The 26,859-nt window shown below is 56.1% G+C and overlaps 9 protein-coding genes across 9 annotated transcripts; 4 read left to right on the top strand and 5 right to left on the bottom strand.

Moving 5' to 3' along the window:
• The first annotated feature begins 105 nt into the window (after positions 1–105).
• On the top strand, positions 106–1,220 carry IE81DRAFT_320026 (PAP2-domain-containing protein). Its single transcript, XM_025512899.1, has 4 exons — positions 106–377; positions 445–547; positions 630–717; positions 789–1,220. The coding sequence occupies exons 1-4, from the start codon at positions 255–257 to the stop codon at positions 1,105–1,107; spliced, it is 633 nt and encodes a 210-aa protein (XP_025372885.1). The 5' UTR covers positions 106–254; the 3' UTR covers positions 1,108–1,220.
• On the bottom strand, positions 1,209–9,796 carry IE81DRAFT_167089 (hypothetical protein). Its single transcript, XM_025510585.1, has 6 exons — positions 8,476–9,796; positions 8,189–8,315; positions 6,908–8,097; positions 5,152–6,841; positions 1,696–5,079; positions 1,209–1,626 (listed from the first exon to the last, which is right to left on the bottom strand). The coding sequence occupies exons 1-6, from the start codon at positions 9,545–9,547 to the stop codon at positions 1,311–1,313; spliced, it is 7,779 nt and encodes a 2,592-aa protein (XP_025372884.1). The 5' UTR covers positions 9,548–9,796; the 3' UTR covers positions 1,209–1,310.
• A 496-nt stretch (positions 9,797–10,292) lies between these two features.
• Positions 10,293–12,479, bottom strand: IE81DRAFT_336189 (hypothetical protein; the record flags this gene model as incomplete). The annotated part of the gene is made up of 5 exons (XM_025515473.1): positions 10,293–10,475; positions 10,589–11,424; positions 11,522–11,773; positions 11,903–12,254; positions 12,312–12,479. The coding sequence occupies 5 exons, from the start codon at positions 12,477–12,479 to the stop codon at positions 10,458–10,460; spliced, it is 1,626 nt and encodes a 541-aa protein (XP_025372883.1). The 3' UTR covers positions 10,293–10,457.
• Positions 12,480–12,919: 440 nt separating this feature from the next.
• IE81DRAFT_320023 (hypothetical protein) lies at positions 12,920–14,838 on the top strand. The gene is made up of 2 exons (XM_025512898.1): positions 12,920–14,170; positions 14,270–14,838. The coding sequence occupies exons 1-2, from the start codon at positions 12,950–12,952 to the stop codon at positions 14,474–14,476; spliced, it is 1,428 nt and encodes a 475-aa protein (XP_025372882.1). The 5' UTR covers positions 12,920–12,949; the 3' UTR covers positions 14,477–14,838.
• IE81DRAFT_320022 (hypothetical protein) lies at positions 14,409–17,681 on the bottom strand. The gene is made up of 10 exons (XM_025512897.1): positions 17,215–17,681; positions 16,840–17,044; positions 16,535–16,756; positions 16,150–16,461; positions 15,954–16,071; positions 15,783–15,875; positions 15,617–15,693; positions 15,510–15,555; positions 15,057–15,431; positions 14,409–14,973 (listed from the first exon to the last, which is right to left on the bottom strand). Exons 1-10 carry the CDS (start codon positions 17,484–17,486, stop codon positions 14,594–14,596), a joined length of 2,100 nt encoding a protein of 699 aa, XP_025372881.1. The 5' UTR covers positions 17,487–17,681; the 3' UTR covers positions 14,409–14,593.
• A 198-nt stretch (positions 17,682–17,879) lies between these two features.
• On the top strand, positions 17,880–19,531 carry IE81DRAFT_363951 (hypothetical protein). Its single transcript, XM_025516822.1, has 3 exons — positions 17,880–18,301; positions 18,435–18,603; positions 18,733–19,531. The coding sequence occupies exons 1-3, from the start codon at positions 18,098–18,100 to the stop codon at positions 19,044–19,046; spliced, it is 687 nt and encodes a 228-aa protein (XP_025372880.1). The 5' UTR covers positions 17,880–18,097; the 3' UTR covers positions 19,047–19,531.
• Positions 18,743–23,638, bottom strand: IE81DRAFT_320021 (hypothetical protein). The gene is made up of 4 exons (XM_025512896.1): positions 23,005–23,638; positions 20,520–22,921; positions 19,671–20,448; positions 18,743–19,588 (listed from the first exon to the last, which is right to left on the bottom strand). Exons 1-4 carry the CDS (start codon positions 23,466–23,468, stop codon positions 19,159–19,161), a joined length of 4,074 nt encoding a protein of 1,357 aa, XP_025372879.1. The 5' UTR covers positions 23,469–23,638; the 3' UTR covers positions 18,743–19,158.
• Positions 23,639–24,098: 460 nt separating this feature from the next.
• IE81DRAFT_333248 (hypothetical protein) lies at positions 24,099–24,903 on the top strand (the record flags this gene model as incomplete). The annotated part of the gene is made up of 2 exons (XM_025515362.1): positions 24,099–24,593; positions 24,667–24,903. 2 exons carry the CDS (start codon positions 24,099–24,101, stop codon positions 24,901–24,903), a joined length of 732 nt encoding a protein of 243 aa, XP_025372878.1.
• Positions 24,904–25,202: 299 nt separating this feature from the next.
• Positions 25,203–26,346, bottom strand: IE81DRAFT_344611 (hypothetical protein; the record flags this gene model as incomplete). The annotated part of the gene is made up of 4 exons (XM_025515828.1): positions 25,203–25,433; positions 25,502–25,654; positions 25,727–25,798; positions 25,873–26,346. The coding sequence occupies 4 exons, from the start codon at positions 26,344–26,346 to the stop codon at positions 25,203–25,205; spliced, it is 930 nt and encodes a 309-aa protein (XP_025372877.1).
• Positions 26,347–26,859: the final 513 nt, after the last annotated feature.

Below are 26,859 nucleotides of genomic sequence, written 5' to 3'. Positions count from 1 at the left end.
CACGTGATTGTCCGCACACGTCTCAAGTCCGCGGATCGCCGAGCGAGCAACGCGGGACGTAGACACACGCGTCATCAACTCACGCCTTTCCTCCACCTTGCCCATCCGGTTTGGACGAATAATCACCTACAAACGTCACAGGTGACGCCTGATATCATTCAATTACCAAGACTTTCACAGCAAGCAGCGACAAATGCGATCAAGCTGGATACAGGGATAATCAGACAGTACTTAGACATCTCACAGTCAACAAGATGCCGCCCAGAAAGAGACCTCAGCAGGGTTCGACTTCTTCCGATGTCGCGGAAAAGTTGAACGAAGTTCCACCACCTCCGCCAGACAAGAAGATCGGTCCCTTTCTTCGATTCTTGAAGCATGTGAGTCGAGATTGAGTGATCTCGTGACATCAAGGTCTCCAATTGATCTCATCGCGACGACGGACAGACCCAAGGAGTGGTGACAGCAAGCACAACGATTGGCGTGCTGTGCTTGCGCAACACGCATTCTTTGTACTACGTCGCCGGAGCGCTGGGTACTGGATGGGTTGGTGAGCATCGGCAAAGCCTTCCTGCGATGTCCGCATGCGTGACGCTCATGCTCACCTGCCGTGCAAATCCGTCCCTCCCCAGCAAAACTTCTGAAGAAGGTCATCAAGCAGCCCAGACCGCAAGGCTCCGCCGTGACAAAGACTCACGGTATGCCCTCGACCCATTCCTCGTGAGACGATGCCCCTCCTTGCCCATCCTGATCGCCTCCGAACGACATCTGACACGTGCATTATTCCTCAGTACCATGACCTTCATGTGTCTGTACCTGGCATTGGCCTTGCCAAAAGACTACTTCCCGCTTCAAGTCGGAGTCATTTTGATTGCGCCTACCGTCATGTGGTCGCGCGTGCAACTGGGACTGCACACCCCAGCTCAGACACTGGCTGGCGCTGCTCTGGGCACCGTCTCAGCTTTATCGCTGAGCGTGCTCTGGCATGGCACAAACGCTAGTGCAGGGCCGGCTTGGCTCTCCGACGGTCTGAGCACCGTGCTTGTGCCCAGTACAGACAGATGGCTTACTCAGATAGAAGGCACAATTCGAAAACGCGTCGGATTGTAAGAGGGCCGATGAAGGTTTTTTTTTGTTCTCCGGCTCCCTGCACCCTTACTACACCTCAAGTGAGGCTGGCGCTCCAAGACCTGACACTGCTCAATGCTATCTTATGCGTAGTGTACATTTCAAAATGTGGTGATTTGCCTGTCATGGATCGGAACGCCACGTCTTTGCAGTCTCTGGCCCCCCCCTTTGGCCCTTCCCTTTCTCTACATCCAATCGTCGTCCTTATCGTCGGGCTCATCCAGCGTGCCTTCCTCGCGGACAAGCTGCTCGAAGCTGGCCATCTGAACCAGTGCCACTTGTTTGCGGCTTTGTTGGGTCGGAGGAGGCGTTTCCATGTCATCATTGGGCATATTCTCATCCACTGCTGGCACGAAAGGTTCGACGCTCTTAGCAGAAAGGGGCACCGCTCCTTGAAGCGCCTCAAGATTGAGCGCTACCAAGCGCCCGTCGAGCTTGCGCGTGGCTGGGCGATCGGCTCCGCTCGACTGGCGCTTGTTGGGCTGCCAATTCTTGCATTTCCTGCGTGGTAGCAGATGGGATTGTCAGCGACGTGATCACTCAGCAGCAAGGTGACAAAGCGGAACTCACTCTTCAGAAAGATTGTACAAACGTTTCAGGTGGTTCCGGAGCAGTAGCGCAACGCCCATTACGAGAGCTGCGCGGGAGGTCGCGAGCGTGCCACCCTTGCGCCTTTGTCCGCTTCGCGTCGACGCTCGAGGCTGAGAAAGATCCACAAGCTGCGAGAAGTCTCCGACAGATGACAATTCGGAGGAGAGGGCTTGACTGTGACCGTCGAGAAAATCGGCCGGGTTTCCTTGATTTTGAGGGCCTTCGCTGGTCATCTCATCAACTTCGATCGCATCAGCGTCTTCGCTGAAATCCTCTTCGTCCCCAGAATCTTCACGGTTGAGCTCGTCTTCGACCTGCGAGTGAATCATCATGCCCGTAACGCTGAGTATAGTGCGCAGAAAGCCGATCACGCTAAACACCTCCTCCAGTGTCTTGTACTCGAGAGCGGCAAGGTTCTCGGCAATGTACCGAGCGAAGAGCACTTCGCCTCCCGAGCACCTTCCCGATGCAGTGTTGACGTCCAGAGCTTTGACGACGGCACGCAGGAAGTCAAGGCGCGTGTTGCGCTTATCCCGCAGCAGGGAGTACCATCCTCGCAGAGCAGCTACCGGAGTCTCGCTTCGCTCCAGAAAGCGATGACCCCGGACCGGTCCATTGCTCTGCAGCACAGTCTGATAGTCGAAAGACTCTTTCGCGAAGTCCAGATACCGAGCTGCCAATATCGAGGCGTGCTTCGACGAAAGATAGTCGTGCAGTGCAAGAGCTTTGGCAGAGATGGAGGTGTCTGGCACAGTTTCCAGAGCAATGAGCGTCGGAACGCACTGCAGCGGATGGGATACACCTTGGTGCACGGTGAACTTGAGGATGTCCATGCCCGTCCGTTGAATGGATGGATTGTAGACGTCTCTTGCAGCCTCGAGGAAGTTTGACAAATAGGCTTGGATGAGTGCAGCGCTTACACCGGTGTCGGCGAAGGTTTCCGTGTTGCCGATTAGTTCATTCATCTCCACCTTTTGCGGTGTTGCAATGAGCGTCGCCGAATTTGACAAGCTCGCACGGTTCTTCGCGTTGGCGGCCTCTGGTGAGCTTCGCCTCTGTTCGCTGGTCAAGAACTCGCGGACGATGCGTAGCAACAGATCTCGCTCGCCAGCGTCGCCATCACGGAAGACTCTCGACATAATCTTGCGAGTCGAGTCTTTCGTAATGAGACCCGGATGCGCTCGGAACATGAAGCCCAAGCTTTGCAACGCGGTCGTCTGAAAGGCCCGATCTGGCGACGCTTGATACAGACCAAGTACGAGGGCAAAGACTTCTTCTACGACTGACTTTTCGCCGCAAAGCGCGCGCAAGTCATGCTTTCGGTCTTCATCCTCACTTGCAATCTTATCGAAGTCGGCGTGCTCGCACAACAGCGCTATCATCGACATCAACAATCGAGCTGTAGCATCCGGCTTGGTGTCCGGATTTGCCGCCAACGTGTTGCGTACTGCTCGAAGGCGGTGCAAGCACAGTCTCAGCGTTTTGATCAGGTACTGATAGTGATGCGTGTGCGTCTTGATGACCGTGCAGTATGCAGCGATCAATTCTTGCAGAACTGGCGCAGCAGGTTTCGCCGGTGGCTTGCTGACTAGCGGAGTCATAGTCTGCTCAAGGGATTCTGCAAACGACAATGCAGTCTTCGGCATGTGCGGCAGGCAGGCGCGGAATATGCGAAGCAGATATTCCATGATGGTATAGTCCTCTGGCGTAGAAGCGCTCTTGAGAAAGGGCTGCAGCGCGCGCGCCTTCGCTATGGTGATGATGCTCGGATTGGTAGAAGCAAGCAAGTGCACCGTGCGGATGCGCTCAACAACGTCCTTAGCTTGAAGCTCGTGCGCGTCTACCAGACTGTCCACCATGGCGTCGCTAAGTTCTCGGAGACGTGCTAGTAGAGCAGGGGCTTGCGCTGGCTCACAACGTGACATGATGCGCTCCAAAACAGCTTCAAGCGGAGATGGCTTCTCACGGATCAAACCAGCCACCGCAATGAGAGTCTGTATCTTACCCTCAAAGCTAGTGTCCGAGACGAATACCGCGGCATCATCTGCGTCGTCGATGATGGCCTCAGCAACATCTTCCTCCTCTGGCTTCGAGCTTAAAAGTGCTGCGCCTGACTTCGGTCTTCCAGGTTTGCCTTCAGAAGGAGCGGCAAGGTTGAGCCAGAGCGATCCGATGGTGCCGACGGCAAGTTCTTGCATCCCATTGTCTTCGTCAAAGACGCAGCGCACAATCCGTACGCAGGCGTCGATCCGTGTTGATTGTATGCGCGAGGTGGCATAGATGCTTGCTAGCAATCGCAAAGCCCGCTTACGAACGGAAAGTCCGGCATCATTGACTCGTTCGCACAGTACAGGGTACTGAGACTCGAGGCGTTCGGGCAGCCGCAAAGCATATCGCCCAAGCAGAGCGAGTGCGGCCTCGCGGACACTAGCGCTTTCGTCGTACAAGCGCGTCTCAATCGCCGCTCTAATGTCGACGTCATCCAACAAATTATCATCGACGACTGCGCTACGGCCCAGACTCCGAAGAGCCCGCGTTCGATTGCCAACAGCTTGCCCGTCGAGCGCTGTGATGAGACTGCGCACGAGATACTCCTGCGTGACCATAAAGGCACTCGATGCTCCTACTTCCTCACAAACCAGCAAGATGGCGCGGTAGTCCTCTTCTGAGCGCGTTTCAAAGACGTTGCCTTGTGTGATGAGGCGACTGCCGGCTCTCTCGCCGACGTTCGTCAAAGATCGCGCTAGGGCGCTGATGAAGGTCTGGATGCGTTCTAGACGTCGTGCGCTGCGTCCAATTTCGATCACGATGCCATCTCCAGCCGGGTCTTCACCTTCCTCTTCGTGCTCTCGCTCAGCTGCATCGCAAGCATCCGAAGCACGCACGAGAGCGGCGGCAAGTTCGCAGCCCCACTGCGAAAGGGTGAATTCGCTCGCGGTTTCTGCGGCTTGATCGTCCGATTCAGCAGCTGCGAGATGTTCCAAGACAGCAGCGTACGCGCCGTTGAGAAGATCAAGCTGACCTTCGTGTAGCGACCTTTCGATCTCTAGGATGGTTGGAATCGCGCGTGTCTGTTGATGTCCGTGCTCACTCTTGCCGGAGAACTTGATGCGCAGCTGAATTTCCTGCAGACGCGCAGCGACCGGCCCGATTTGGTCAAGCGCGACGCCGCGAGCGTCTGGAGTGGACTTTGGATCGTCCAGACTTGCGATGAAGCTTCGACACAGACTGGTCAACAAGAGTCCAGCTGCTGGCCATTCTGGAAGGAAAAGAGTAGCAAGAAGATCGTTGACGAGGTTCTCGACGATGGCCGCGTAGCTGTTGTCTGAGCCAGTCTTGACCACTTTGCCACTAGAGTTCACTCTAACGACGATAAGATCAAAATGCAAGACGTCAGCACCAGAGCTGTGCTTCTTCGACTAGTGTCCGACTCACCTCTGCATCAGATACGCGGCAACCTCTCTCGCAGCCTGCTTCGCTCCATCGAGTGCTCGGCTCCATTGCCCTATCTCGAGACGCACGCCGTCCTCGTCCCTCTCCTCATCTGATAAGTTTTGATTGGCGCTCCGCGAGTCTGGATGAGCACTTTGCCTACTGCCAAAAATTGAGCTTTGGAAAGCGACAGCCCGCCCCTGCGAGGCGGCTTGGATCAGTTGAAGAAGTAGCGCAGTGACTGAGTGGATCGATTTGCCGGTGCGCAATGCGTGTTGTCGACGAGACTTGCGCATGTCGGGTAATTTAATTAGGCTTGTCAAAATCTCCTCGACGATCCACTGCCGCATGTCCTGATGCCTGGCAAAGACGTTTCGCAGCAGATTTAGGCAAGGCAGTCTGAGACTCCGCATGGCTCCCAAGCCTGCTCCAAGTACAGTCATCGCTTGTCGTCCTCTTGCAGCGCCTTTTGCAGCTTCTGACTTGCCCTCCGACAAACCTCCAGACTCGGGCTCCAGCACGAAGAAGGGTTGAATGCCAGCATAGACGGCGCTGATGACAAGAGACTCAGATAAGGCCATGTTCTGCAGCTTGACCAGTCGCTGAATTTGACCAAGAGCGCTGCAAGTACTTTTGAATAATCGAGCAAAAGCATCCGCACAAGCCTGGGCGCCAGGATTTCTGCCAGATTCGGCCGGATCCGCAACGTGCTTGCCAGACTTGGTCGATGCTTTAGTCCGACCCTTTTTCGCAGCGGTGGGCGCAAGGTCGTGGACGAGTAGATGCAGCAGAGGATGGACAGCGTTGCTTCCTCCGCCAGCGCATGCTTCGATAAAAGGCAAGATGGCTCGCTCGAGCGAATGTTTGATGGCATCGAAGGCTGGTCGCACGATGTCTTCCGAGGCCAAGTGTTTGGGTAGTTCATCACCTGTCAAGATGGTGAGACAGCAGTCCGCTGCTAAAACGCCATACGTGATGAGGTTGATCCTGCCGCTCAGAGCGAGTTGTTGAGTGACAGGGTCGTCATCTAAAGGTGGGGTGCCCAACGAGCTGGCCGCTGCGCTGGGAGAGCGCCCAGGCATAGAGGCTGATGCATCGCCTCTATCGAATCCGCCGCTCGCACGCTGATTATGATGTGCGTCCTGGTCTTCCTCCTCAAGAGGAGGAGTGGCATCGCTGTCCCTTGCCGGTGATCTAGATGCCGATCCCGAAGAGCCTCTGGCTCTTTTGTTCGCGCCCCGCGCCTTGCCTTGTCCGTTCGCTTTGCGCTTTGTCTTGGCTTTCGCTCTGGAAGCTACCGCTGAAGAAGCATCCATGACAGGTAGCACCTCCACATTCTCAGCAATACGGACTGCGCGCTCCACAATCCTCAGCAAGCGGCCCAGTCGCTGAGGATCAAGGTCAGATAGTCTGGCAGGTGCGCCAGGGATTTGTTGCTTTTCTGGCGAGGCGCTGGCTGCTCTACCACCAGCCGACGGCACGCGAATCCTCGCAGCAGCGCGGATGGCGCGTTGCAGATCGCGCAGCACGCTCGACTTGGGCACACCAGTGCCCATTTGAAGTTCGAAGAATTGGTCGCTTGGCGGCGGCAGGTGGGTGCTCGAATCCATGTTCGCGAGATCGCTGCGATCTGGCAGACTGTCGTCAGCTTCGAACAAGTCTTCCATCAAGTCGCTTAATCTCTGAGTGGGGGCTGCAGGGTACAACGGGCCTTAGCTGGCAGAGCGCAACGAGCACGCACGCAGCCCAAAGTACTCACCTCGTCTTGTCGCACTTTTCACAAGCCCTCCACTAATTCGCACCATGGTCCCGTGACGCCGACCCCGGCTAGCCGACGTCGAAGGCGTCTTGTTCTGCCCGGAGCTAGAGGTCAAGATGAGATCCACATCGTCGCTTTCGTAATCGCTGCCCTCGGCATCTGCCGAGTCCCACTGATCATCGTATTCCTGGTCATCATCATAGTCTGCTGCAGCTCCAAGTGGACTGCCGACCTTGAAGCGCGATTTCTGATCAACAGGGCCTGACACGACCACGTTCGAAGGAGTCTCTTGGCTACGCGGCGTGGCGAGTCCTGCCGAGCGTTCACGCGGCCATGTGCCGGACGGCAGCGATGGGACATCGACGTAGATCTCCTGACGCTTCATTGGCGAGCGAACCACAGCACCTGACTTCTTGCCAGGACTCGGCGTTCTCACTTGAGCAACCTTGGGCTTAGGCGGCCTGTTCTTGTCCTTGAATTTGCGGTCTACGACGACTTCAGCGCTGCCGTCGTTGAAAGGATGTTTGGGAGGTTTGGAAGGGCTCTGGCCCCACAAATTAGTCCCGCTCTGCTGCAAGGCTAACGGACTGCCGTCGTTGCTGTGCATCAAGTGCGACGGCAGCCGACTGGCAGATGGAACGCCGCTGCGCAGGCCCGACGCTGGCGAAAGCACATTCAGAGGGTCTGGTGATTCCATTAGGATGCCAGGTGGAGGATGTGATCTGGGTGGAGTACTAGGCGGAACAGTGTGACCTGCGTTCCATGCACCCGAAAAGAGCCCTGGTCCAAAAGCCACCGAGCCAGAGCCAAAGCCCTGCTGATGTGGAATCGAGGTCTGCGAGGAAGAAATATGGCTATTGTCTGCATACTGCTCCTGTGGTCGCCCCTGTCCTGATGCTGGCCTCATTTGATTGACTTGATGTGATGCGGCTGCCTGGCTAAGTCGAGGGTCTTGGGAAGCAGGTCTCCACGAGGGACTTGGCTGGGGCGGCATAGCTTTCGCATACTGCGCTTGATCCCGAGGATCGATTCTTTGAGATTGTGACGGGTGCGCGTGGCTCTTTGGGGGCGAGAACGTGAGGGCATCTGAGAGCGAAGAGCGATATGCCGCAGGTGGAGGGACTGAAGGCTCTCCATGGCTTCTTTGAGCTTCGATTGCAGGCCCGGCGTGAGGAGTATATAGCTGACCGCTTTTGCAGCCGGGAACAGGCGTAGCGCGAAGGCAATTGATCATGTCAGCCGACGTTGCGAGACCATCTAATCTGCATAGCAGCCACGCACCTGCTTCCGCTCGAAGGGTTGTGTCCGTGCGATTTAGGGGCTGCAGGAGAAAACGCTTTGAAAGAAGGAGTCATTGGCGGACTGAACGCTGTCTCGAGATTGCCTTGCCGCGAGATCGTCTCGGAAGCTGTGAAGCGGGCATTCATGATCAGCGCCCGACAGACCACCTCACCACCAAGCCTCGCGAGCCTTTTCAGAGGCACGCGGCGCCTGGCTGCCCCTGCGATGCACCTCTGCGCCTCCCCTTCATTCGTTCCGAGAGTGATTGCAGCGCTCAAGGTACTCACAAGATCCTTGCGATTGGGCCAGGTTGTTCTTCTGCGCTGTTGCTTGCTGCTGCGAGGGCCCAGGAACAGCCCGAGACGCATTGAAAGGACCCTGCGCAGCATTCGCATTGTATGGAGGCGACAAGCCAAGCGCATACAGCGATGCTAACGGATCCGAGCGAGAAAGCTGGCCATTCTTGTGGGTCGTCTGTGGGATTTGTTGTGTATGCTGGGATATGACTGGCTGCAAACGTGCTCCAGGAGGACCTGCAATGCTTGACTGAGGCGTCGTGTGCGTGGTGGGTGGCTGTGACATGGCTTGATAGCCGTGCCCTTGAGGCCAGTCTGGTGAGAGCTGGCTCGAGGATGGTGTGGGAGGGATCAGGTGGGCATGTGGATGAGACGGAAAGGAAGGCTGGCTAAATGCGCTAGAGCGGGGCTGATGAGCCTGCGGACGCAGGTTCGAGGAAGAAGGCAGGGTGCCTGGCGCAAGGGAAGTGGGGTTCGAGGGTGAGACAATCCAGCTGTTGTCTGGTCGGTAGAAAGTAGATGAGGGGAAGTCGGTCGCTCCGTTGGCGAGCGGAGCTTGATTGGCAGCAGGTGATGAGCTCCAAGGGGCCGACGTAAAGTTCTGAGATCCATGATGTCTGCCTGGAAATTGTTGCGTTGCAGGATTGGAATGTTCTCGTGCTTGCACATTCGGAGTATGGGGCATTCGTGATGACTGAGCAGGCTGTGCAGAAGGCGAGCTGCCCCGCAGAGGCAGGTTCTGCTGAAATTGATGATGTGATTGATGCTGATGAAAGGAGGGCGATTGAGCCGGCAGCCCGGGAAGCTGCAGTTGGGCTGAAGTCTGAGAGGAGCCAGGTGCCATCTGAAACTGATTAAATCGATCAACCTCTGCATGCTCCGAAGTGGGCCATCCTGAAGCAGGCTGTCGATTTGGAATTGCTGCCGGCGTGACATGTTCAAGTTGATTCTGATGGAACTGATGAGTGTTCCGCTGATGCTGCTGCTGCTGCTGGGAAGCTACAGACTCCTGTGCCGTTTGCTGAGGCCAGCCAGAACCTCCGCTGAAAGGCCAGCGGTGCATCCCGCCTAGCAGCGCCACGAAGCGCTTTGAACGAGTGGGCGATTGTAATGTGTGTGCTATCGCATCTGAAAAGCGCTTGAAGTCGTGAAGTCGTTGAGAGTAACCTCGTGTCCGCAATCCAGTCTTGAGTATTATAGAGCGGTCGGTGGATCGCTTATTAGCACGAGCTGATGAACATGGTGTGGCGTACGACTCAGGTGGATCAGATGTGTCTGAGGTCCGGCAGCTGGCTGTGTATATATGTGTACACAATGCTGCACATGTTCGCGATCATCGCATGCTGGTACGTGATTCAAGTCGCTTAGCCCGCGCCAACCGCGTAACGCGCACACCCGCGCGATAACCACGTCCACGCTGTGCGATGGAGAAGAGCGTTTGCTGCTGCGTCTGCGCATGCATGCACTCACGACTCGCGTCCTCCACGCGCCTATTTACGCGTCGCTGCAGTTCCTCACCAACGCGACGTACAGTCACACTCACTACTGTGTCAATCACGAATAGGCAAGTCCTGACTCGATCTGATTCTGATCGTGACTTAATCAAGACTCGTCTCCCCGCGGCTCTCCGCATTTCGCGTCTCGATCGCGTCTCGGGTCTTTCGATATGAAAGGCGCACACATGAGTCTTGAGCGATGCTGCCGCCTCGAAAGCCTCGAGCCTTATACCTAGACCGCGTCTACGCGAGCAGCCACAGCCATGCAGCCTCCTGACTGCTTCGACGCACACATTTGTCGCTTAAAAAGAAGCCGAGTAGGGTATATGTTTGTGTATGTATGCTCATATAGAGATGCATTGCGAAAACACATGGCAGAATAAGAGGGGGCAAGCCAGAAGAAAAGAAGAGCAGTGACATTCCGCTGAACCTGCGCGATGCTGAGATCACGAGACAACACGTTCTGAAGCAAGCATCTCATGCCCCGGGCAGGTACTATCGGGCAAAGGAGAACAATTCGGTAGCATTTGATCAGCGGCAGGTCGTGCGATGCGTTTGGCTTCGCCCGCGTGCAACCCAAGAACAGCGCGAGGCAGCTTGTGACTGACCTTATGCGGGTTAAAGATGCCCTTGGGATCGAACAGCTTCTTCAAATCCTGCATGATCCTAATGCTCTCGTCGCTCTTGGAATACCCTATCTTCTCCGCCTTCATCCTTCCCAGCCCATGTTCAGCGCTGATCGACCCATTGACATTCGAAGTCCATTCGTAGATGAACGGTTCTATCTCCCTCTCTGCTTCGTCCGAGTATTCCTTCGCCACGATGTTAATGTGCAAATTTCCATCTCCTATGTGACCGTAGCCTACGACGCTGCTGAACATCTTGTCGGCACCAAGGATGCCCTTGGACTCGAATCGGCTCCTCATCTCCTCCACCAACTCGTTCATCTTCTCCACAGGCATGGACAGGTCATACTTGTACACCCTGCCAGCCTTGCCCGCAGCTTCCGGAATGCTTTCCCTCAAGGCCCACAACTGAGAGATCTGAGTCGTATTCTCAGCTAACACGCCATCGTCCACCCATTCGTCCTCGATCAGCTCTTCCAGCAAAGCTGACAACTTCTCATCATCGTGGTCCTTGTTGCTACCTCCCGTCTCAATGAGCACATAGAAGGGATGCGCAGCTTCGAACGGATCTTTGACCCCGGCGGTGGCGTGACCCTTGACGAGAGACATGGCATGCGCATCAAAGAATTCGAAAGCTGACAAGATCTCTCCGAGTGATGCCTTGACTTTAGGGAAGAGCTTCTGAACAGCTTCGAATGAGTTGAGCCCAAAGACGGAGACGTTGAAAGCCGCTGGCCGACGAGGGGTTACGATGGAGACGCCAGTGATCAGGCCGATAGATCCCTCGCTTCCTATGAACAGCTGTTTCAGATCAAAGCCTGTGGCGAGCGAGTCAGGGTGGGGCATATTCGGTGAGCCAAGCGAGTCGCGCGAGTGTGCTCAGCTGATCGATGCCTCATTGTAGTAGCGACTCACCCGTATTATCTTTCCTCAACGTGCTGAGCCCATCCAAAATTCTCCCGTCCGGCAGCACCACCTCCAGCCCTAACACGTTTCCATGCAAGCTGCCATAGCGCAAGAATCTCAAGCCTCCAGCATTGGTCGCTACATTGCCACCGATGTGGCAAGATCCCTTGGCGCCCAAGTCTAGAGGCATCATGTAGCCCTTCTCGCCCACATGATTGTCAAGCACTTCCAAGACGCATCCCGCATCGCACACCAGCGTGCCTGCATCCAAGCCATCGTATGCATGGGTGTCAGCAATCTCATTGCTTGAAAAGAAAAAGCTCAGGGACCCAGCGAGCGTAATCTGCGCAGCTGCCATGCTTGACCATCCCCGCCACATCGCCGACTCACCGCTAACCTCGTCGAAACTCCTGATGTTGTTCAAGTTGGACAGGTTGATGACAACCTCGTCATGCACCGGCACGCCACCACCCACCAATCCCGTGTTGCCTCCCTGAGGTACAACAGCGATTCCATGCTCATAGCAGTAATTGACAACATCCGCCACTTCCTTTGTGGATTTGGGCTTGACGACCAACGGAGATTGGCCCTTGTACTTGTTCATCCAATCCGTGTTGAACGATTCCAAATCTGAAGCGTCCGCTGTGGGGATGGAAGAGTCGGAGGTGGAGATGGTGGTGAGGAGGGAAGAGGATGGAGCGGACAAGAGGGATGCGATGGACGTCACATGGTCCGCATTCAGCTTGGTAAAGTCTCTGCGACTGGGAGCGTGCGTAGCGAGATGCCTTCGTGTAGCCACTCGCAGGAAAGCGCCGGGCGGAGGCGCGCTGGATGACGCTCGACTGGCATGTCTTGAGGCGATGACGCTGTGACCCGCTCCGATACTTGTGGTTGGCGTGGCAAGAGCGGGAACTGCGAATGCGCAGCTCCGCGCAGCCGCCAGGGTTCTTAGTGTGGTGGGAGACATCGCTGCGCGAGAGCGTTGCTGAGGCCTATCCTTTGCCTTGTCCTTTCGTGCGCTTTTCTCGACAGACTCTAGATTAGGTCCAGATATTCAAGCTGGCTAGCAAGCACACGAGGCGCAAGTCGTGAGTTTTGAGTGTCAGAAAGCCGACCGTTTGAGAATCGTGGGTGTGACCCGAGCCTGAATGACAAGCTGATCTGTCCTGACCATAACTCGTAATTCATGGCTAACCTGATGAGCTTCCGACATTTCTCCCTCACCAAACCATAGGTCACGTGACCTTGCGCTGATGGTGTGGAGAAGCGTGTCAGGATGACACCCCACGTGGATAGCCCGTGCTCGGGGAATTCTTGTTTAGGAAGTGGACCGGCACAAGGCAGTCGCAATCGTGAAACAATGTTTGATGTGGAGCGGGATGAAGCAATGCTCCTCAATAGCCTCTTCCACCAACTCCATCGCCACGCAGAGCGACCATGTCTGCCCCACCTCCTCGGCGGCCTGACGGCAGCAGACCAGATGCGGACTCCGAGGGCACAAGCAAGGGGAAAAGGCGAGAGGGCTCTTCAGCAACAGCTTCTTCGAGCCGATTCGCCTTGCCAGTACCCACAGCTTCGGATCTTGCTGGCATGATGGTCTCGGGAGGTAAAGCTGTTCCTGGCGCTTCGGGTCTGCCAGGCGTAGACTCTCAGCAGGCGCAGTGGAACTCCGATGCTCGAGCAGCAGCAGCAGCAGCGGCTGCTGTGGGGGGTTCAAACACGGCAGGCTACGTCCCTGGCACAGCCACGTTCAGATCCGCAGGTCCGTCCGGCTCATCCACAGCGCACCCAACCGAGCATGCAATGAGCACCTTTGTGCACGGCAAAGCGCCAGATGAAGCGCAAGCGCAGGCTCAGGCTCGCGATGAAGGGCGTCAAGATGCAGAGGAAGGTCGTCGACTGCTCCGTTCGCCCGAACTGCTTGTCGGTCCCTATGCCCATGCCGAAGCGCTGGATCCCGCTCTTCACCATTCCGTGCGCACAGCTTCCAAAGCCTCCATGATGGATTCAGCCTGGCTCTCTTCCATCTACTCCAACTCTGGCACCTCGCAGAACCATCCGAACGAAAGTTCGCTACAAAGGACGTGGGAGCGGTCTTCCCTGCCGAGCCAGCAGATGGAAGGACCATCCGCCGCAGATCCGAGCTTGAACTTTATGGATGCGTTAGCTACGGACGAGGCGCTAGAAGCACCACAAGCGGCAGTCGCACCATTCGTGCCTCCCGCTCACGGCGTTCAAGCTCTCCCAGCAGGCTTGACAGATACATGGCGTCCGCCCACTCCTTCTCGACCTGGCGAGCTGACACTGGAGCAGCTAGAGCTGCATCGACAAGTAGCAGCAGCCCAAGATGATCAATTGCCTCACCTACCTCCCCTCACTTCGGAAGCTGATGCTTCTCAAAACGCGCTAGGCTCGAGAGCGGCCGAAAGTGTGGCGCCGCCGCGAGATGACGAGAGGTCAAGAACGGGTGTGTACGCATTAAATCCGGAAGATGCTCTGAGGGCCGTTTGGGATGGACCGGTGGAGGGAGAGAGAGCTAGACAGGTTACGAAAGCGAGTAGCAGTGATGCGCTAAGAGGCGGCGAAGGCAGTGTGGAGAGAGGCAAGCAGGTAGTAGGACGTGTTTTGACGTATATCGGGAGAGGGACGTATGTAGATGTGAGTATATCGTCCAGCCATTCAGCTTGCACAAATTCCGCGTCTGCCGACACTTTCGCTAATCAAACCGCCCGCTTGCTCTTTCGTCCGGGCGTAAAGGACGTGTATGGTCTACCGCCTTTTCTCGCGCAAGCACTCAAGGAGGCCACTTCGGAGACGCAAGATTCAGAGAGCGATGCCATGCGCGCTCGAGCCATTGCTCGTCTCGAGGCGCTCACAAGGCATCTGACCCTCAGCGATACCGATCGACAAGCAGGAACTGCGGACAAAACAGCAGCAGCCGAAAATTGGCTCCGGCGAAATTGAGTGTGCCTGTCCGGCTCCACCTGCGCAAGCCATTGACGAGGACAGCTTCTTGTAATACTGTAACGTAACGCATCGTATTGTAAGGCGCAAGGAAACCAAAGCAATGCAGCTCCGCATCTAATCTTCCCTAACATACCCAGCTGGGAACAGTCCGACTCTGCCATTCGCATCTCTTCCCTGCGCCCAGCCATCTCCAAAAGCCAAGCCTTTGCCCGTCAATTCTACCTGTTCCCCTTCGGTCAGGTCGATCTCGTCGGGCCCTTGAGCCGCATAATCGTAGAGCGCAGTGACTCGTTTGACTCGTGGTGTCTGTGCTGGTTTTGTCGCCCGGGAAGTAGGAGGTGGTCGAGCTGGAATGGGCGCTGGTGCGGTAGGTGCGGTAGAGACAGCGCTCTGATCGACGTATGAAGTGGGCACCAGACCCGACGAACCAGAAGCTGTTTGTACCCTTGACCAACCCCCATCGTCGCCAGCCAAGATGATCACAACCTCGTCCTCTGCGTTTTCGTATCAGATTGTGGGCGCAGGTGAGATGTGAGCACAAGAAGACGGATGAACTAGATGCATTCTGCTTACTTACCAGACACGCTGACCTCATCGTCTCCATTAGAATCGTACGCATAGAGCATCTTGCCGCTTGCTCCGCTCTGCTCGGAATCCTGAGCAGCAGCAGCCAATATAGCCGCAGCTCCTGATCCGTGCGGCGCAGTAGTGGTCGTGGGAGGCACAGCTCTAGCGGTAGGAGGAACAGATCTTCTATCCGCAGCAGCTGTAGGTCCGCCCACAATAGACGAACTGGCAGAAGCTACAGAAGCTCTGGAAGCCGTCGTTGCGGAGCGAGACAGACCGAGAGATACGCTCGTGCTGGGTCGATGAGTCTTGGAAGGCGCATTGCCTGCTCTACACCTCGCTGGCACTTTGGGCTCGCACTTCGCATGGCAGGCGTACCCACAAGCTGGGAACGCCGAGGCGGAGGGTAAGATCAGCTATCACACTCCCGGATAATCGCACCGTCTGTACGAGCTGCACTTACGTTTACATAGTAAGCCGTGCTTGCCGCTGATGCCCCACATGGTACTCTGAAAACAGGATTGCGCATTAATATGCTGACACGTGAGACTTCTGAAAGGTCTGGCTTACCTGACAAAAGCCACAAGTCGTAGGAATGGTGAAGCCGTGCGGTGTGAACTTGTGGGGTCTCGCATCGCTCGAGTCGTCTGGAGCCAAAAGAGCCGCAAACGCGGAGAAGATCTTGGGACATCAGCCATACCGCGATGTATCGTGTCCGCCGCTCTCGCAAACTGACCTCCTATGACTTGGACAATCTCTTCCGCTTCAGAGTCGGCCACAGAGGCTTGGAACTCGAGGAAGCAAGTCTCGCGAGCCGTCTCCAGCAGCTCTGGGAGGGACAATGATGGAGGACAAAGGTGTCACTTATTCGTCCACTGCTCGACGGGATCCTCCCGCTAGAGCTCACGATCCATCACATCGTCCACGTTGCCCAACTTCGAGTTTTCGAGGTAAGCACCGCGTAGGCGCTCGAGTCCTTCCGACTCTTTCCGCTTGGCTTCGATGATGGGGTACAGCTCGTCCAGCTGTACCGAGGGAAAGTTTCTCGAAGCATTAGAGAAGCAGGAATGAAAGCCGACCTTGCAGTCATTGCCCAAACTCACCCGACTTCTAGCTTTCAGTAATCTGTTCTGCAACAAGACCTTTGCGGCCTCTGTATTCCTAAATTCGGCGGTATCATAGAATCCCTTGCTTTCCTCGAACTGCTCGTCCGGCGGCTCCTGCCAGCCGTTGAGCTGCTTGTTTAGCTGCACATACAATGTCTGATCCGCTCCCACATCGACTCTTTGCCTCTCTCCTTCCGCTTCCTCCCAAACATCTTTAAGGCGACCGTGGTAATCTGCAGAGTGCTCGGAAGCGGAAGCTAGAGCGTCGACGATGCGGCTTGTAGAGAGCGTCCAAAGTTCTTGAAGATTCTGCCGCGAGCAACTCAGCACGCAAGGTAAATCTCCTTGTTTTAGCTTGATCATGCGATCGATGACGACTCACATCAGTCGTAGCGGGCAAAGACGCTCTATAAAAAGCTGCCTTTGCCCGGTTGGCATTGGATACGCTTAGCAGATATGCATTCTTTCGCGCTTCCATCGCTTCCTCTGCTTCCTGAAAGGCTCTTTGTGCTCGATCCACATGCTTGCCCTCCGCTTCTGCCGAGACCTTCTTTGCACGTGCGCTTTCCAATTCCACGCAAGAGTCGTCGTATTTGGACTTTGCCTGCAGGAAGGGATAGAAGGATGCGTGTTGGGTCGGAGGAAGCAAACGACTATGGGGGGGGGGGGGATTGAAGAGACACTCACGCTGAGCCGATCCTTGTACACTCGATCCCTCTCTGCTAACAATCTGCTCGCGAACGCAGCGTGCTTCTTGACTATCTCTGCTCTCTTCTTGGCTCCTCCGCCCAATTCTTGTCCCACGCCATCCAGCTGCTCTGCCAGTTCAGCTGCCGCATTCGCATGTTCGTCCGAAGCTCCGAGATTTTTGTTGACATATGCGAGCAAAGTGCTGCCGAGCGGGTACACATTTGAGGAAAGTCAATAATGCGTTACTCAGCTGGCAACGTTACCGATGAGATGGTGACCCGGGTCGCACGACACAGCATCCAGACCTGCTCTTCCCACCCTCGGCCCCTCACGACAGCTTGGCCTGCCCTCGCACCTGCGCATATAGCTCACCTTTGTCTCAAAGCTTCGCTCTGCTCCACTCTCGAATTCGGTTCTGGTCCAGCAAAACACTCCACCGCTCTCCTCTCCACTTTCTCCCTACACTTTTTCGTGATACTTTGCAGCTTGCCCGCATACTCCCGTTCCAGATTGGCTCGTTCGGCCAAGAATGTGGATAGATCTGTGGCGAGCGAGATGTGGGAAGAGGACATGGATAGAAGCGGATGAAGCGCATCTGGAAGAGAAGCTCCGAAAGAGATGGACTCGGATTCTTGAGAAGACATCTTAAGCGGGGGTTAATGATTGTGCTGAGTGCGAGCAAAGGCTTGGGTCTCCGGGACTGCTTTTCGAGTCCGAGTCCATTTGCAGTGGATCAGAATGCTGCCCAGCCAAAGCAAATTCCTTGCATGTGGCGAGGTGGCTGCATTCGTAATCAGAATGTGAAGATCGTTGCAGCTGTGAGGAGCAACGGGATGAAGAAGCAAGGCAGCGTTGCGTTGATCATGCCAAGGAACATTTGACATCGCATGCATGCTGTAGCCATCAGCGTTCCTCCACCCGCGCACATCAGCAGCACCTGCGTGTGCGTGGCTGCACTTGACTGCCACCGATACTCCGGCGAGGATCTTCGGCCGATGAGAGCCGACCGCAGACAGAAGGAAGCCATCCTGGCTGCACACCACCACCACCACATCATCATCATCATCATCATCATCATCATCATCATCATCGTGCACGACCACGCAACGCATCAAGACGACCTTTTCAGTCACATCGCCGCTCCGTCATCCACCGCAGACACACCCACCACCGACACAAATCGAACAGCCCACATTCACAGAGCGCTCATCGTTGCCAGGGCACCGAAGGAATCAGGTTCTGCTCGCTCATCACCATGTCCCAATCCTATCAGCCCAAAGTGTTGGGCGCACCGGTCATCCGAAGACCTTTGGGTCCTCTGCGCGCGCTCCTGACAGGTCTAGGTCTGGGATGTTCGTTGACTGCGTTGGTGGGCTACGTATGGCTAGCCAGAGGCCAAGCAGAAGAGAGACGAGAGATTGCGGTCGCTTTGCAAGAATTGAAGGATGGTGCTTCACAAGTGAGTCTACGCAGATGAAAGGGACACGTTTGGGAATGACAGTCCGCGTGGCACATTTGCAAAAGTGTCACGAGAGTGTGTGCTTAATATCTCGCATGATCTGGCTTACATTGCATGTACTTGCTCAATGAAGCATCGAGCGACTCAAGAGAAGCTCAAATCGCTTGAACGAAGCCTTGTAGCGACGAGGGAAGCATCAGACACGAAAGATGCAGCCTTGACAAGAGCGCGCGACCTACGCACGCTTCACGGAGGCTTAGCAGACGAAGTCGTCGAGCTGAAAGAGAGGTTGATGCAATGCGGTAAGTGTTTCGGCTCCTCTCGCAGCGCAACACAAGTCCAGCACACGCTAACGAAACATTCCATCCTCTCTTCTCCTTGCCGCATCCTCCTCCTTTGACGCAACGTGCTCTCCTATCGCACCGCCGCAGAAACACACCTAGCTCAAGCTCTACAATCTTCTCCCGTCTACCTACTCGCTCAAGCCAGAGCCGAAGAGCTGGCGGGCAGATCATGGCTACAACGTACAGGCGGTCTGAACGAAGGTCTGGTCGTCCAAGCTCCTGCTCCCAGTACCCTCTCCTTGAGATCAGTCATTGACCAGATGCATGGCTGGGTGCCTGCACGGCTCAGGGTGGATCGCAAGGATAAGGAAGCAGCAAAATTTGCGCCCTCTCAAAAGGTCTCCCCGGCTGTGGATCCCATAAGAGCGGCATCCGCGGATGAGAGCAGACCTGCAAGGTAGCTGAAAATGCGCATGATGCATACATTCATGAATTGGTGGCACGAGATAGGTTCGTGTGCAGGATACCTGGGAAGACGGGCGTTGATGGTGAAGCAGACGAGATCATGGAGGATCAGGCGACACGGCTCAAGAGTTCCAAGAGGTTGTTGACGACTTCGGCCCTTGCTGGCACCGGCGTATCTATGGCCTGATCCGGTAATTGGCCTTGGAGCACGCGGGCCCTCTCGCTCGGAGTGAGCGTCGAGAACTTCTTGAGCAAATCTCCGTCGCAAAAGCCGACAGGCGGGCTGGTTCTGTGATCCGTCCTCAGAGTTCTCCAATCTTGGGCATCGATATCTTTGCTGCCTTCTGTCTGCTTCGAAGCTAGCAGTTGGATCAGGTTGCGTTCTAGCGCCGTTAGGATTGTGCCGCTCTCTGCATCCAGCTGCGTGATCACGCCGATCGCGCCTGCCGCTGTGCAGAATAGAATCTTCGATTCTGCGCTCATCTCGCTCGATCCCTCGCCCGTGCCTGGCCCGGCCGAGACGGCCGAAGTGAGCGCTCTGCGTTTCGAGTCATTGCTTGCATTGCGTGAGCGGAATAGCTCGACGCAACCGAGCGGATGGGAGTGCACAAACAACTCACCCTCTTCGCATCTTGTTGACCATGTCGCCATAGTGGTAAGCGGCTCTTCTCTCCATCACATGGCTCCATTGATCGTCCTCAGAATCTGGCGCAAGCGTACTCAAGGACCCCGTTGAAGCTCTTCCCATCTCAAGGTCGTGAATACGCTTGCTCTGTCTCCTACGCTTTTCAGCTGCAGTCTTGACGGCTCTCTGAGTAGTGAACAGATTGAGCGCAATGTCCGCTCCAATGTACGTTTGAGAAGCTTCGTCCAGCATCTCGGCAGCGCTGGTCCAGAACGGATCGGCATCGCGAGCCACCTCGCTCAATTTACCCCTTTGAGTCGGGAGATTGCTCACAGCAAGCACAGCGATGGATCGCATTCCATCGCCGACGATCAGATAGTTGTCGTAGACGCTAAGGGTGCAAGCCACGAATGCGCAGCCCCATCTTCCGACCTTACGAAGCGTAAAAGGCTGGCCTGATGGGCCCTGCGAAGTCGACATATCGTCCAGATCCGCAGCGTCGATAGCGTATACGTGCACCTCGGCATTGATAGCGGCAGCAATCATGCCGTTGACTTGGCAAATCGCAAACACATTTCCTTCGACGCTTTCGTCGAATGCGACGGACAATTTGCGGTCGTTGAGATGGAAGCCCAAAAGCCGACCACATGTCGTCTCACTCTGGTCCGGTTGAGCTATGCCAGTCCCCACGACCACGACTGGCGAGCTCGCTGGGCCTGCAAGGGTGATGCAGTTGGGTCTCTCGTCTGTCGGCAAAGGCAGAACATCGAGGTCTGGGGGCAGGTAACAGCTCATCAGCTTTGACAGGACAGCCAGTGCGTATGACGAGCGAGCGTCGACTCACCCTCAAACGTCTCTGCATCGAAGACATGGATCTTGCCAGCAGGTGGATCTGGATCCACACTACCTTGAGGTCTGAAGCGCCAAGAAGTGACCAGGAGTGCCCGCGCCCAAGGTACAAGAGCCAAAGCGAGTGGATTGTCGTGTCCGAGATCTACAGCGGTCGAGACGTCAAGGCGCTGAACCTCGCCGATGCTGACAACTCGTATCGAGTCTCGCTGAACAAGGCCAAGAGCGCTTCCTTCGGGCGTTTCGAGCGGGATCGCATCACAAACAACCGCTCCACCGGCCGAAGGCAATACGGAGAACTGAACACGCGCTGAGCTCGTCGAGTGATCACATGACAAGACTGCGGGTCTGTCCGACGCGACGAGGACCGCATGTAGGCCTTTTGTCGTGTAGAAAGGGCGGAGACGTGCCGGCTGGGTGCCCAGAGCAGACACGCGAGACTCGACCACTACGACGTTCTTGGAGAAGCTTTCGGCACCAGGAAGTGCCAGACTATGGAGGGCAAGAGCTCCAGAGGCGAATGAGACCAGCAGATGAGGAGATCCAGCTTTACCTGAGCCGGCCGAAGGAAACGAGTGCAACAATACCGATTTTGGAAGAGAGGTCTGTGATTGGCGCAGAGTCGAAGGAGTGACGTCTTCTAAAGATGGAAGCTTTAGTACTTTGATGGTGCGGCTCTTCCACAAGCCGACAGCCGCGTAGGCCGAACTTGCACCAGACTGCAGTGGACTGGCATCCACAGCGCTGACCTCGTCGTTGTCGAACGAGATGCTGGCGACCTCTTTCCAGCCCTCGATGGACGGTTCAAGGTAAGAGACCGAGCCGTTGCGGGCAGCAAGCAGAACGGACCCAGATGCTTGAATAGCTCCACCCACAAACTCGCTGTCCGAGGGTGCAGGTAAAGAGGCGAGGCGCTTTCCATCGTTACCAAGCATCAAGAGCTCCTTGGCATTCAAATGGACAACTCCTTGCTGCGTCTGACGAGCAGCGATGGTCGTAACTTTGGCGTTAATGTCCCAGGTGCTGGTGACATCGCGAATATCGAGCCCCAGCTGGAGCACTAGTGTCTTTGCTGGTGATGAACAGATGATGCTGTCTCCAGATCTGATAGGCCAAGCAGCGTCCACATTTGGTACTCCAAGCTCTACGAGCGTGTCGAGCTGCACGCCTTGCCGCACAACGCGCAAAGAGCCAGTAGGTCCTGTTCCAGATGCTGTGATCGCTCTGGCTTGCGCGTCTTCCACGCCAGCAGGCCCGCAGTTCCCATCGTCTGCCACAAAGTCGAGTGCCGGTGCAAGACACGGCATTGTGTGCAGGCTGTCGAGCCGTGACGGTGAGGTGAAGCCGGGGTCCCCCAAGGCAGGTGGTAGCCTGACGAGTTCCGAGTCTCCAGAGGCGCTAGCTACTGCAAGTATACCCTCGCCTAGATATGCTAATGCGTCCGGTCCTTGAGGGGCAGGAATTGAACCGAGCTCGCGCACAGTCACCGACATAGGAGTCCAGGGAGTCGATCCCTCCGTCTCGGGCCTTAGAGCCATCTCAGCCAGAAGCAATCTCCCTGCATGTGTGCCAAGAAGAATTCTTAGGCTGGCGGACTGCTGGTCGTCGGCCACACAGATGGCGCTAGCCTCATTTGGCTCTTTAAGCTCCACAGAGGCTCGCACTTGAGTAGCTCCAGGCAGTGCTGCTCGCCATATGCCTGGGTCGCTGCCGGCTTCGCGCGGCCTAGATGGGCTTGTAGGTGTGACGGTAGATGCGCCAGCTGCGGCACTGCTTTTTCTACGCTGCGGACGCTTACCGTTGTCGTTGGCGCTGCCTTCAGGACTGGTTCCAAGAGCTGCTGTATTCTTGCCGGACGCAGAGAATGATGTCTCACCTTTGCTAGATTTACGTCTCTTTGTCGCAGCCGTTGCTCCTTGAGGGGACTTTCCAAACTTGTTGGACGCTGCGACAGGATTGCCGACCACCAGGATCGCCTGTTCGCAAGCGACCAGGACCGCAGCACCTGTGCTTCCTGGGAGCGCGGTAAGGAAGTGAGCGCCAATTGCGTCATTTGGGGAGAGGGGGACGTGCGCCTGTACCAGCTCTGATGGCACATTCTCCACTTTCTTGTTGATGGCACCCAACGCTGCTGGTCCGTACTTGCCTTGCGGCCTGCCCGAGCTCGTGTCGGATGCTGCTGCCGGGGCTTTTGTGCGGGTAGGCCGGGCTGCGGTGCCCCAAGGCAGCGGCGCTAAGTCTTGGTTGGCAGAATCTACCGTGTGGAAAGAAAGCACAGGCAGACACTGATCGCCAAGCCCTGCTATCTCTGTCGGCACGGATGAGATAGAAAGTAGAGCCACGGCGGGAGCGAAAGAGCGAAGGATGGAGTGGGCAATGAGGTGTGGATGTGGCAGCCTAAGGTTGCGTTCAGCGCGCGAAGCGGTGACTGTCAGCGACACTTTTGGTGGCGTCTAGCCCTTCAATGCGGTACTACTCACCTGGCAGTCCATCCAGCTACGGGATCGATCTCTTTGGCCATGGGCGAGATTTTGAGCGCACCTACGTGCGTATGCGTGGTGGCAAGGCCAGCCTCTGGAGAGTAGTCGAGTCCTGTACCCACTTCAGCCTGCGCCCTGACGCGCTCTTCCAGGGATATCACCTTGCTGATGACCAGATCGCTTCCGCCTTCCGCGCCCTCTTGGCTGGGCTTGAAGACAAGCACACGCGGATGCGCGTGATCCGTCAAGACGAGCAGGACATTGTGCTCTGGCACAAAGCTGGCACCTAGCAAGCGTGCGTTGACCGGGATTCGCGATGTCGGTAGACCCTCTTTGAGATACTGGATTAATAAAGACGCATGTTGAATGAAGACGACCGCCGATCCGCCGGGCAAAAAAGTGTTTGGCAAGCTCACGACAGCCGAGCAAGCCGTGGCGCCATGGAGGTGCGAGATGTGGTTCATGTTCGCGCTCCGCCAGCAGCGGTCTGTGCCGATGTTCGCGCTGGAAGCTTGAGACAGTAGCCAGCAGCTCCAAGGAAAGCACACAGACCAAACTGTCACACGACAGACGAGGCTGCTGGATGGTGTATATTGGGCATCTCACAGGGCGGTACTGATGTGTATAGCGAGCCAGACGACCTGGAGAACAGGCAAGTTGCATGCGCCGTCATCATCTCGACTTCAGCTGACAGATGCTTGACACGGGCCAGGGTCCGTGCAGATCACGTGAACGAGCTCCTTGCCTCCAACCCGCGCGTGTTGGGAAAACAAACTGAATTTGCCTATGCGTGCCTCTGACTTGCCATGCATGCAGGCAGAGCAAAACGCAGCAACATCTTCGGTGTGCGGTTGCAAATTACAAATGATTGCAGCATACCAGTAACAAACAAGCCAGGAGTCTGTCCCCCTCATCTCTCTTCGTTGCCCTCCAGCGACCTTGGGCACTTACGGATTTACGGTCTGAGTCTATCCAACTTGCGCACGCCTGCTCCTACCTAGAGTACAACAAGAGCATCGCACATCAGTCTGCTTGGACACCAGTCGGCGTCTCGAATCGTCTCCTTCGCAAGCTCTTCACTCGCCGCCTTCACCATGGCAGCATCCGCGTCTACGTCTGCGGCTGCGTCTACTTCCGCCAAGGATCCTTCCTCCTTCGGCGCGCTGCTGCTGCCAGGGCAACCAGTACCAGCAAGCGGCTCCAGTGGCGCCGGAACGTACCGTCGTAGCTCATACCTGCTCTCCTCCGTCGTGGGCCGGGCTCGCAGCCAGACTTCTGGAGGTGTGCAAGGTCACACGTCCGGCTTCATCATTCCTTCGCCAGGTTCCGTAGTTCTGGGTCGCATCACAAGGATAACTCCCAGACAAGCAAGCGTCAGTGTACTCGTGGTTGATGGTCAGCCAGTATCTGCTGGAGCTAGCAACGGGGGCGCATTGTCTGCCGGCGATGCCAACAGAGCTGCGGGCGAGGACCCCGGAGGAGCCGACTTCACCGGTGTCATCAGACAGCAAGATGTTAGAGCGACCGAGAAGGACAAGGTGAAGCTAGCAGAATGTTTCAGGCCAGGTGACATTGTTCGAGCCCAAGTCGTGAGTCAACGTGCTCCGTCTGCCTGCGCCAGAAGTAGTTCCCAACTGACGGCATTCCTTCATTGATCCGCAGATCTCTTTGGGCGATGCCAGGTCTTACTACCTCTCAACGGCCTCGAACAATCTCGGCGTCATCTACGCTCTACCTGCCGTGCCTTATTCAGAGGACGTTGATGACGAAGTAGACATGCTTGTGACATCTCATCGAGGCACCGTCCCCCCACTAGAACCAGTGAGCTGGATCGAGATGAGAGATCCACGCACGGGTGTCATCGAGAAGCGTAAGGTCGCCAAGCCGGAAGGCGTCTGAAGGACTTCAGAGGCTGATCTTTGGCGCGCATGTACACTGAAGCTTGCAGCCCACAGGCCGGAAAGTCCGATCTCATCATGATTTTGTTGGGTCAGCTATAGAACACCGAACACGAGACGCTGTGTGAGGAACGAGCAATGGAAAGGTTCCGCCGTGCGCTATCAGTGCGCCGCTATAGAACGCCGATCACGAAACGCTGCGTCAGGAACAAGCAATGGAAGGGTTCCGCCGTGCGCTATCAGGGCCCCCACTCAAGGGGTTCTGAAGCTCTAGTGTGTTCGTTCGGTACTCCAACGAAATTACCACCGAGATTCCCAAGACCATGGGGTAAAGGGATCACGCGAGGGCCTCCGGTCAGGTGCCGCCCGGCCATTGCGGAAGATGGGTGGCCTCAAGCTAGTGGGCATGCCCTGCGTAGACAGCTGCCACATGAGCCAACAGCACACGCCCCTGGCCTCGTCATCGTTGGAGTTGCACAACGACGTAGCGAAGCTCGCAAACCACTTGGAATGGCCCAACTCGGTGTACCGCTGCGATAGAAGTAGTGGCGTAGCGTCAATATCAGTATACCTCAACGGAGTGCAGCACAGCGTCGTACCTCGCACAAGATGTCGCAGTACACCCTGCACACGTGAGGATGCCGGAGGACCTCTCGCTGCGCAAAGGTGTGGAAGAAGGCCTGCGACGACATCCACCGCGCCTCTGTCTCAATAGATCCAAATGCACTCGACGAGAGCTGAAGGAGATCCATCTGAATGCATTCATCGAGCAACTCTAATCAGTATTCGCGAACGTGGTCTCAGCCGATCTACTCAAATCTCACCTGATCAGCAACTGAATAGAGCATCACCATGTTCGACGCGCGGTTGACAGCCGCGACATGATCGTAGTCGTACTTTGAGATCAGATGCAGGTGAAACTTTCAGTCTCTCTTCGCACAAAGCACCACTCATAGCAATGCCGACTCACCAAGTACTTTACCAGGATATTTAGGTGCTCTGCATCGACGTTCAGGTTCACGACGTAGATCACGCCAGGAGGTAGAGGGCAGAGAACCGCGGTGATGGGGGACGAGGGGTAAGGACTATACTGCGATTTAGTCTCCAGAGCCCAATCCAGCACGATCTTCAAATGACTTGACGTGCGCAGGACGCAAGAATGGCCAAGGACGGGCAGGGCTCCTGGTGACAAGTCTGCAAATATCGCGACGTCGCATTCTGGTCGTCCTGCCACTGCCCAGGCGCGCACTGACCTCGCGAAGGCATTGTCCTGATTCTCAGTGGCGACTTCAAACGCGTTGCGACAAACCGCGGGAGCTATACCGGCCTTGGGCGCTTGCTCCGCCAACGCCACAGCAGCGGATGCATCAGAGTCGACGGCCTTAGGCTGGCTCGTCGCGGCAGGAGAAGGCGCACGGGGTTCGAGTGGACTCTTTGCGTTCATTTTGGAAGTTTATGCTTGAGAAAGGTATGCGTTGTGGTTGAGGTCAAGCGCTGGACGATGAGTGTGGGATGGAAAGTGGATTGATCGATCAAGCATCCGCCTTTTGTAGCGCACACGAGCAAACCTCTCGGGCTTGAGCAAGCTGACCTCGCAGCAAGACGCCTTCAAGCGAGACAGTAGACACGAGACAGGCCTAGGACAAGGACAATGCAAGTCTTCAGGATCTCGACCTCCGCTCAAGACCGGAAGCAATCCATGAGCACCACGCGTATTCACATCGCCGACTTGGCTCTTGGCACACGAGCAACGGTCCAAACTAGGGTGGAAAAGCGCGCATACAGCGCTGAAAGGTCCTTTTTGCGACGTATCTTGCACACGGCATCCACATTCGGGTAGGTTGCGGCCAGGCCATTGCTCTCGACCTACAGCATCGTGCGTCGACACGCTTGCTGGTTCTGGCACTACGAACGGCGCTGCTGCACAAGCTCCGGCACACTATCTCGCACGGCAAAA

Source organism: Ceraceosorus guamensis, assembly GCF_003144195.1.
Source record: "Ceraceosorus guamensis strain MCA 4658 unplaced genomic scaffold IE81scaffold_4, whole genome shotgun sequence".
Taxonomy (NCBI): Eukaryota; Fungi; Basidiomycota; class Exobasidiomycetes; order Ceraceosorales; family Ceraceosoraceae; genus Ceraceosorus; species Ceraceosorus guamensis.
Note: the sequence above shows the minus strand (reverse complement) of the source record. Positions and strands in the feature narration are given on the sequence as shown.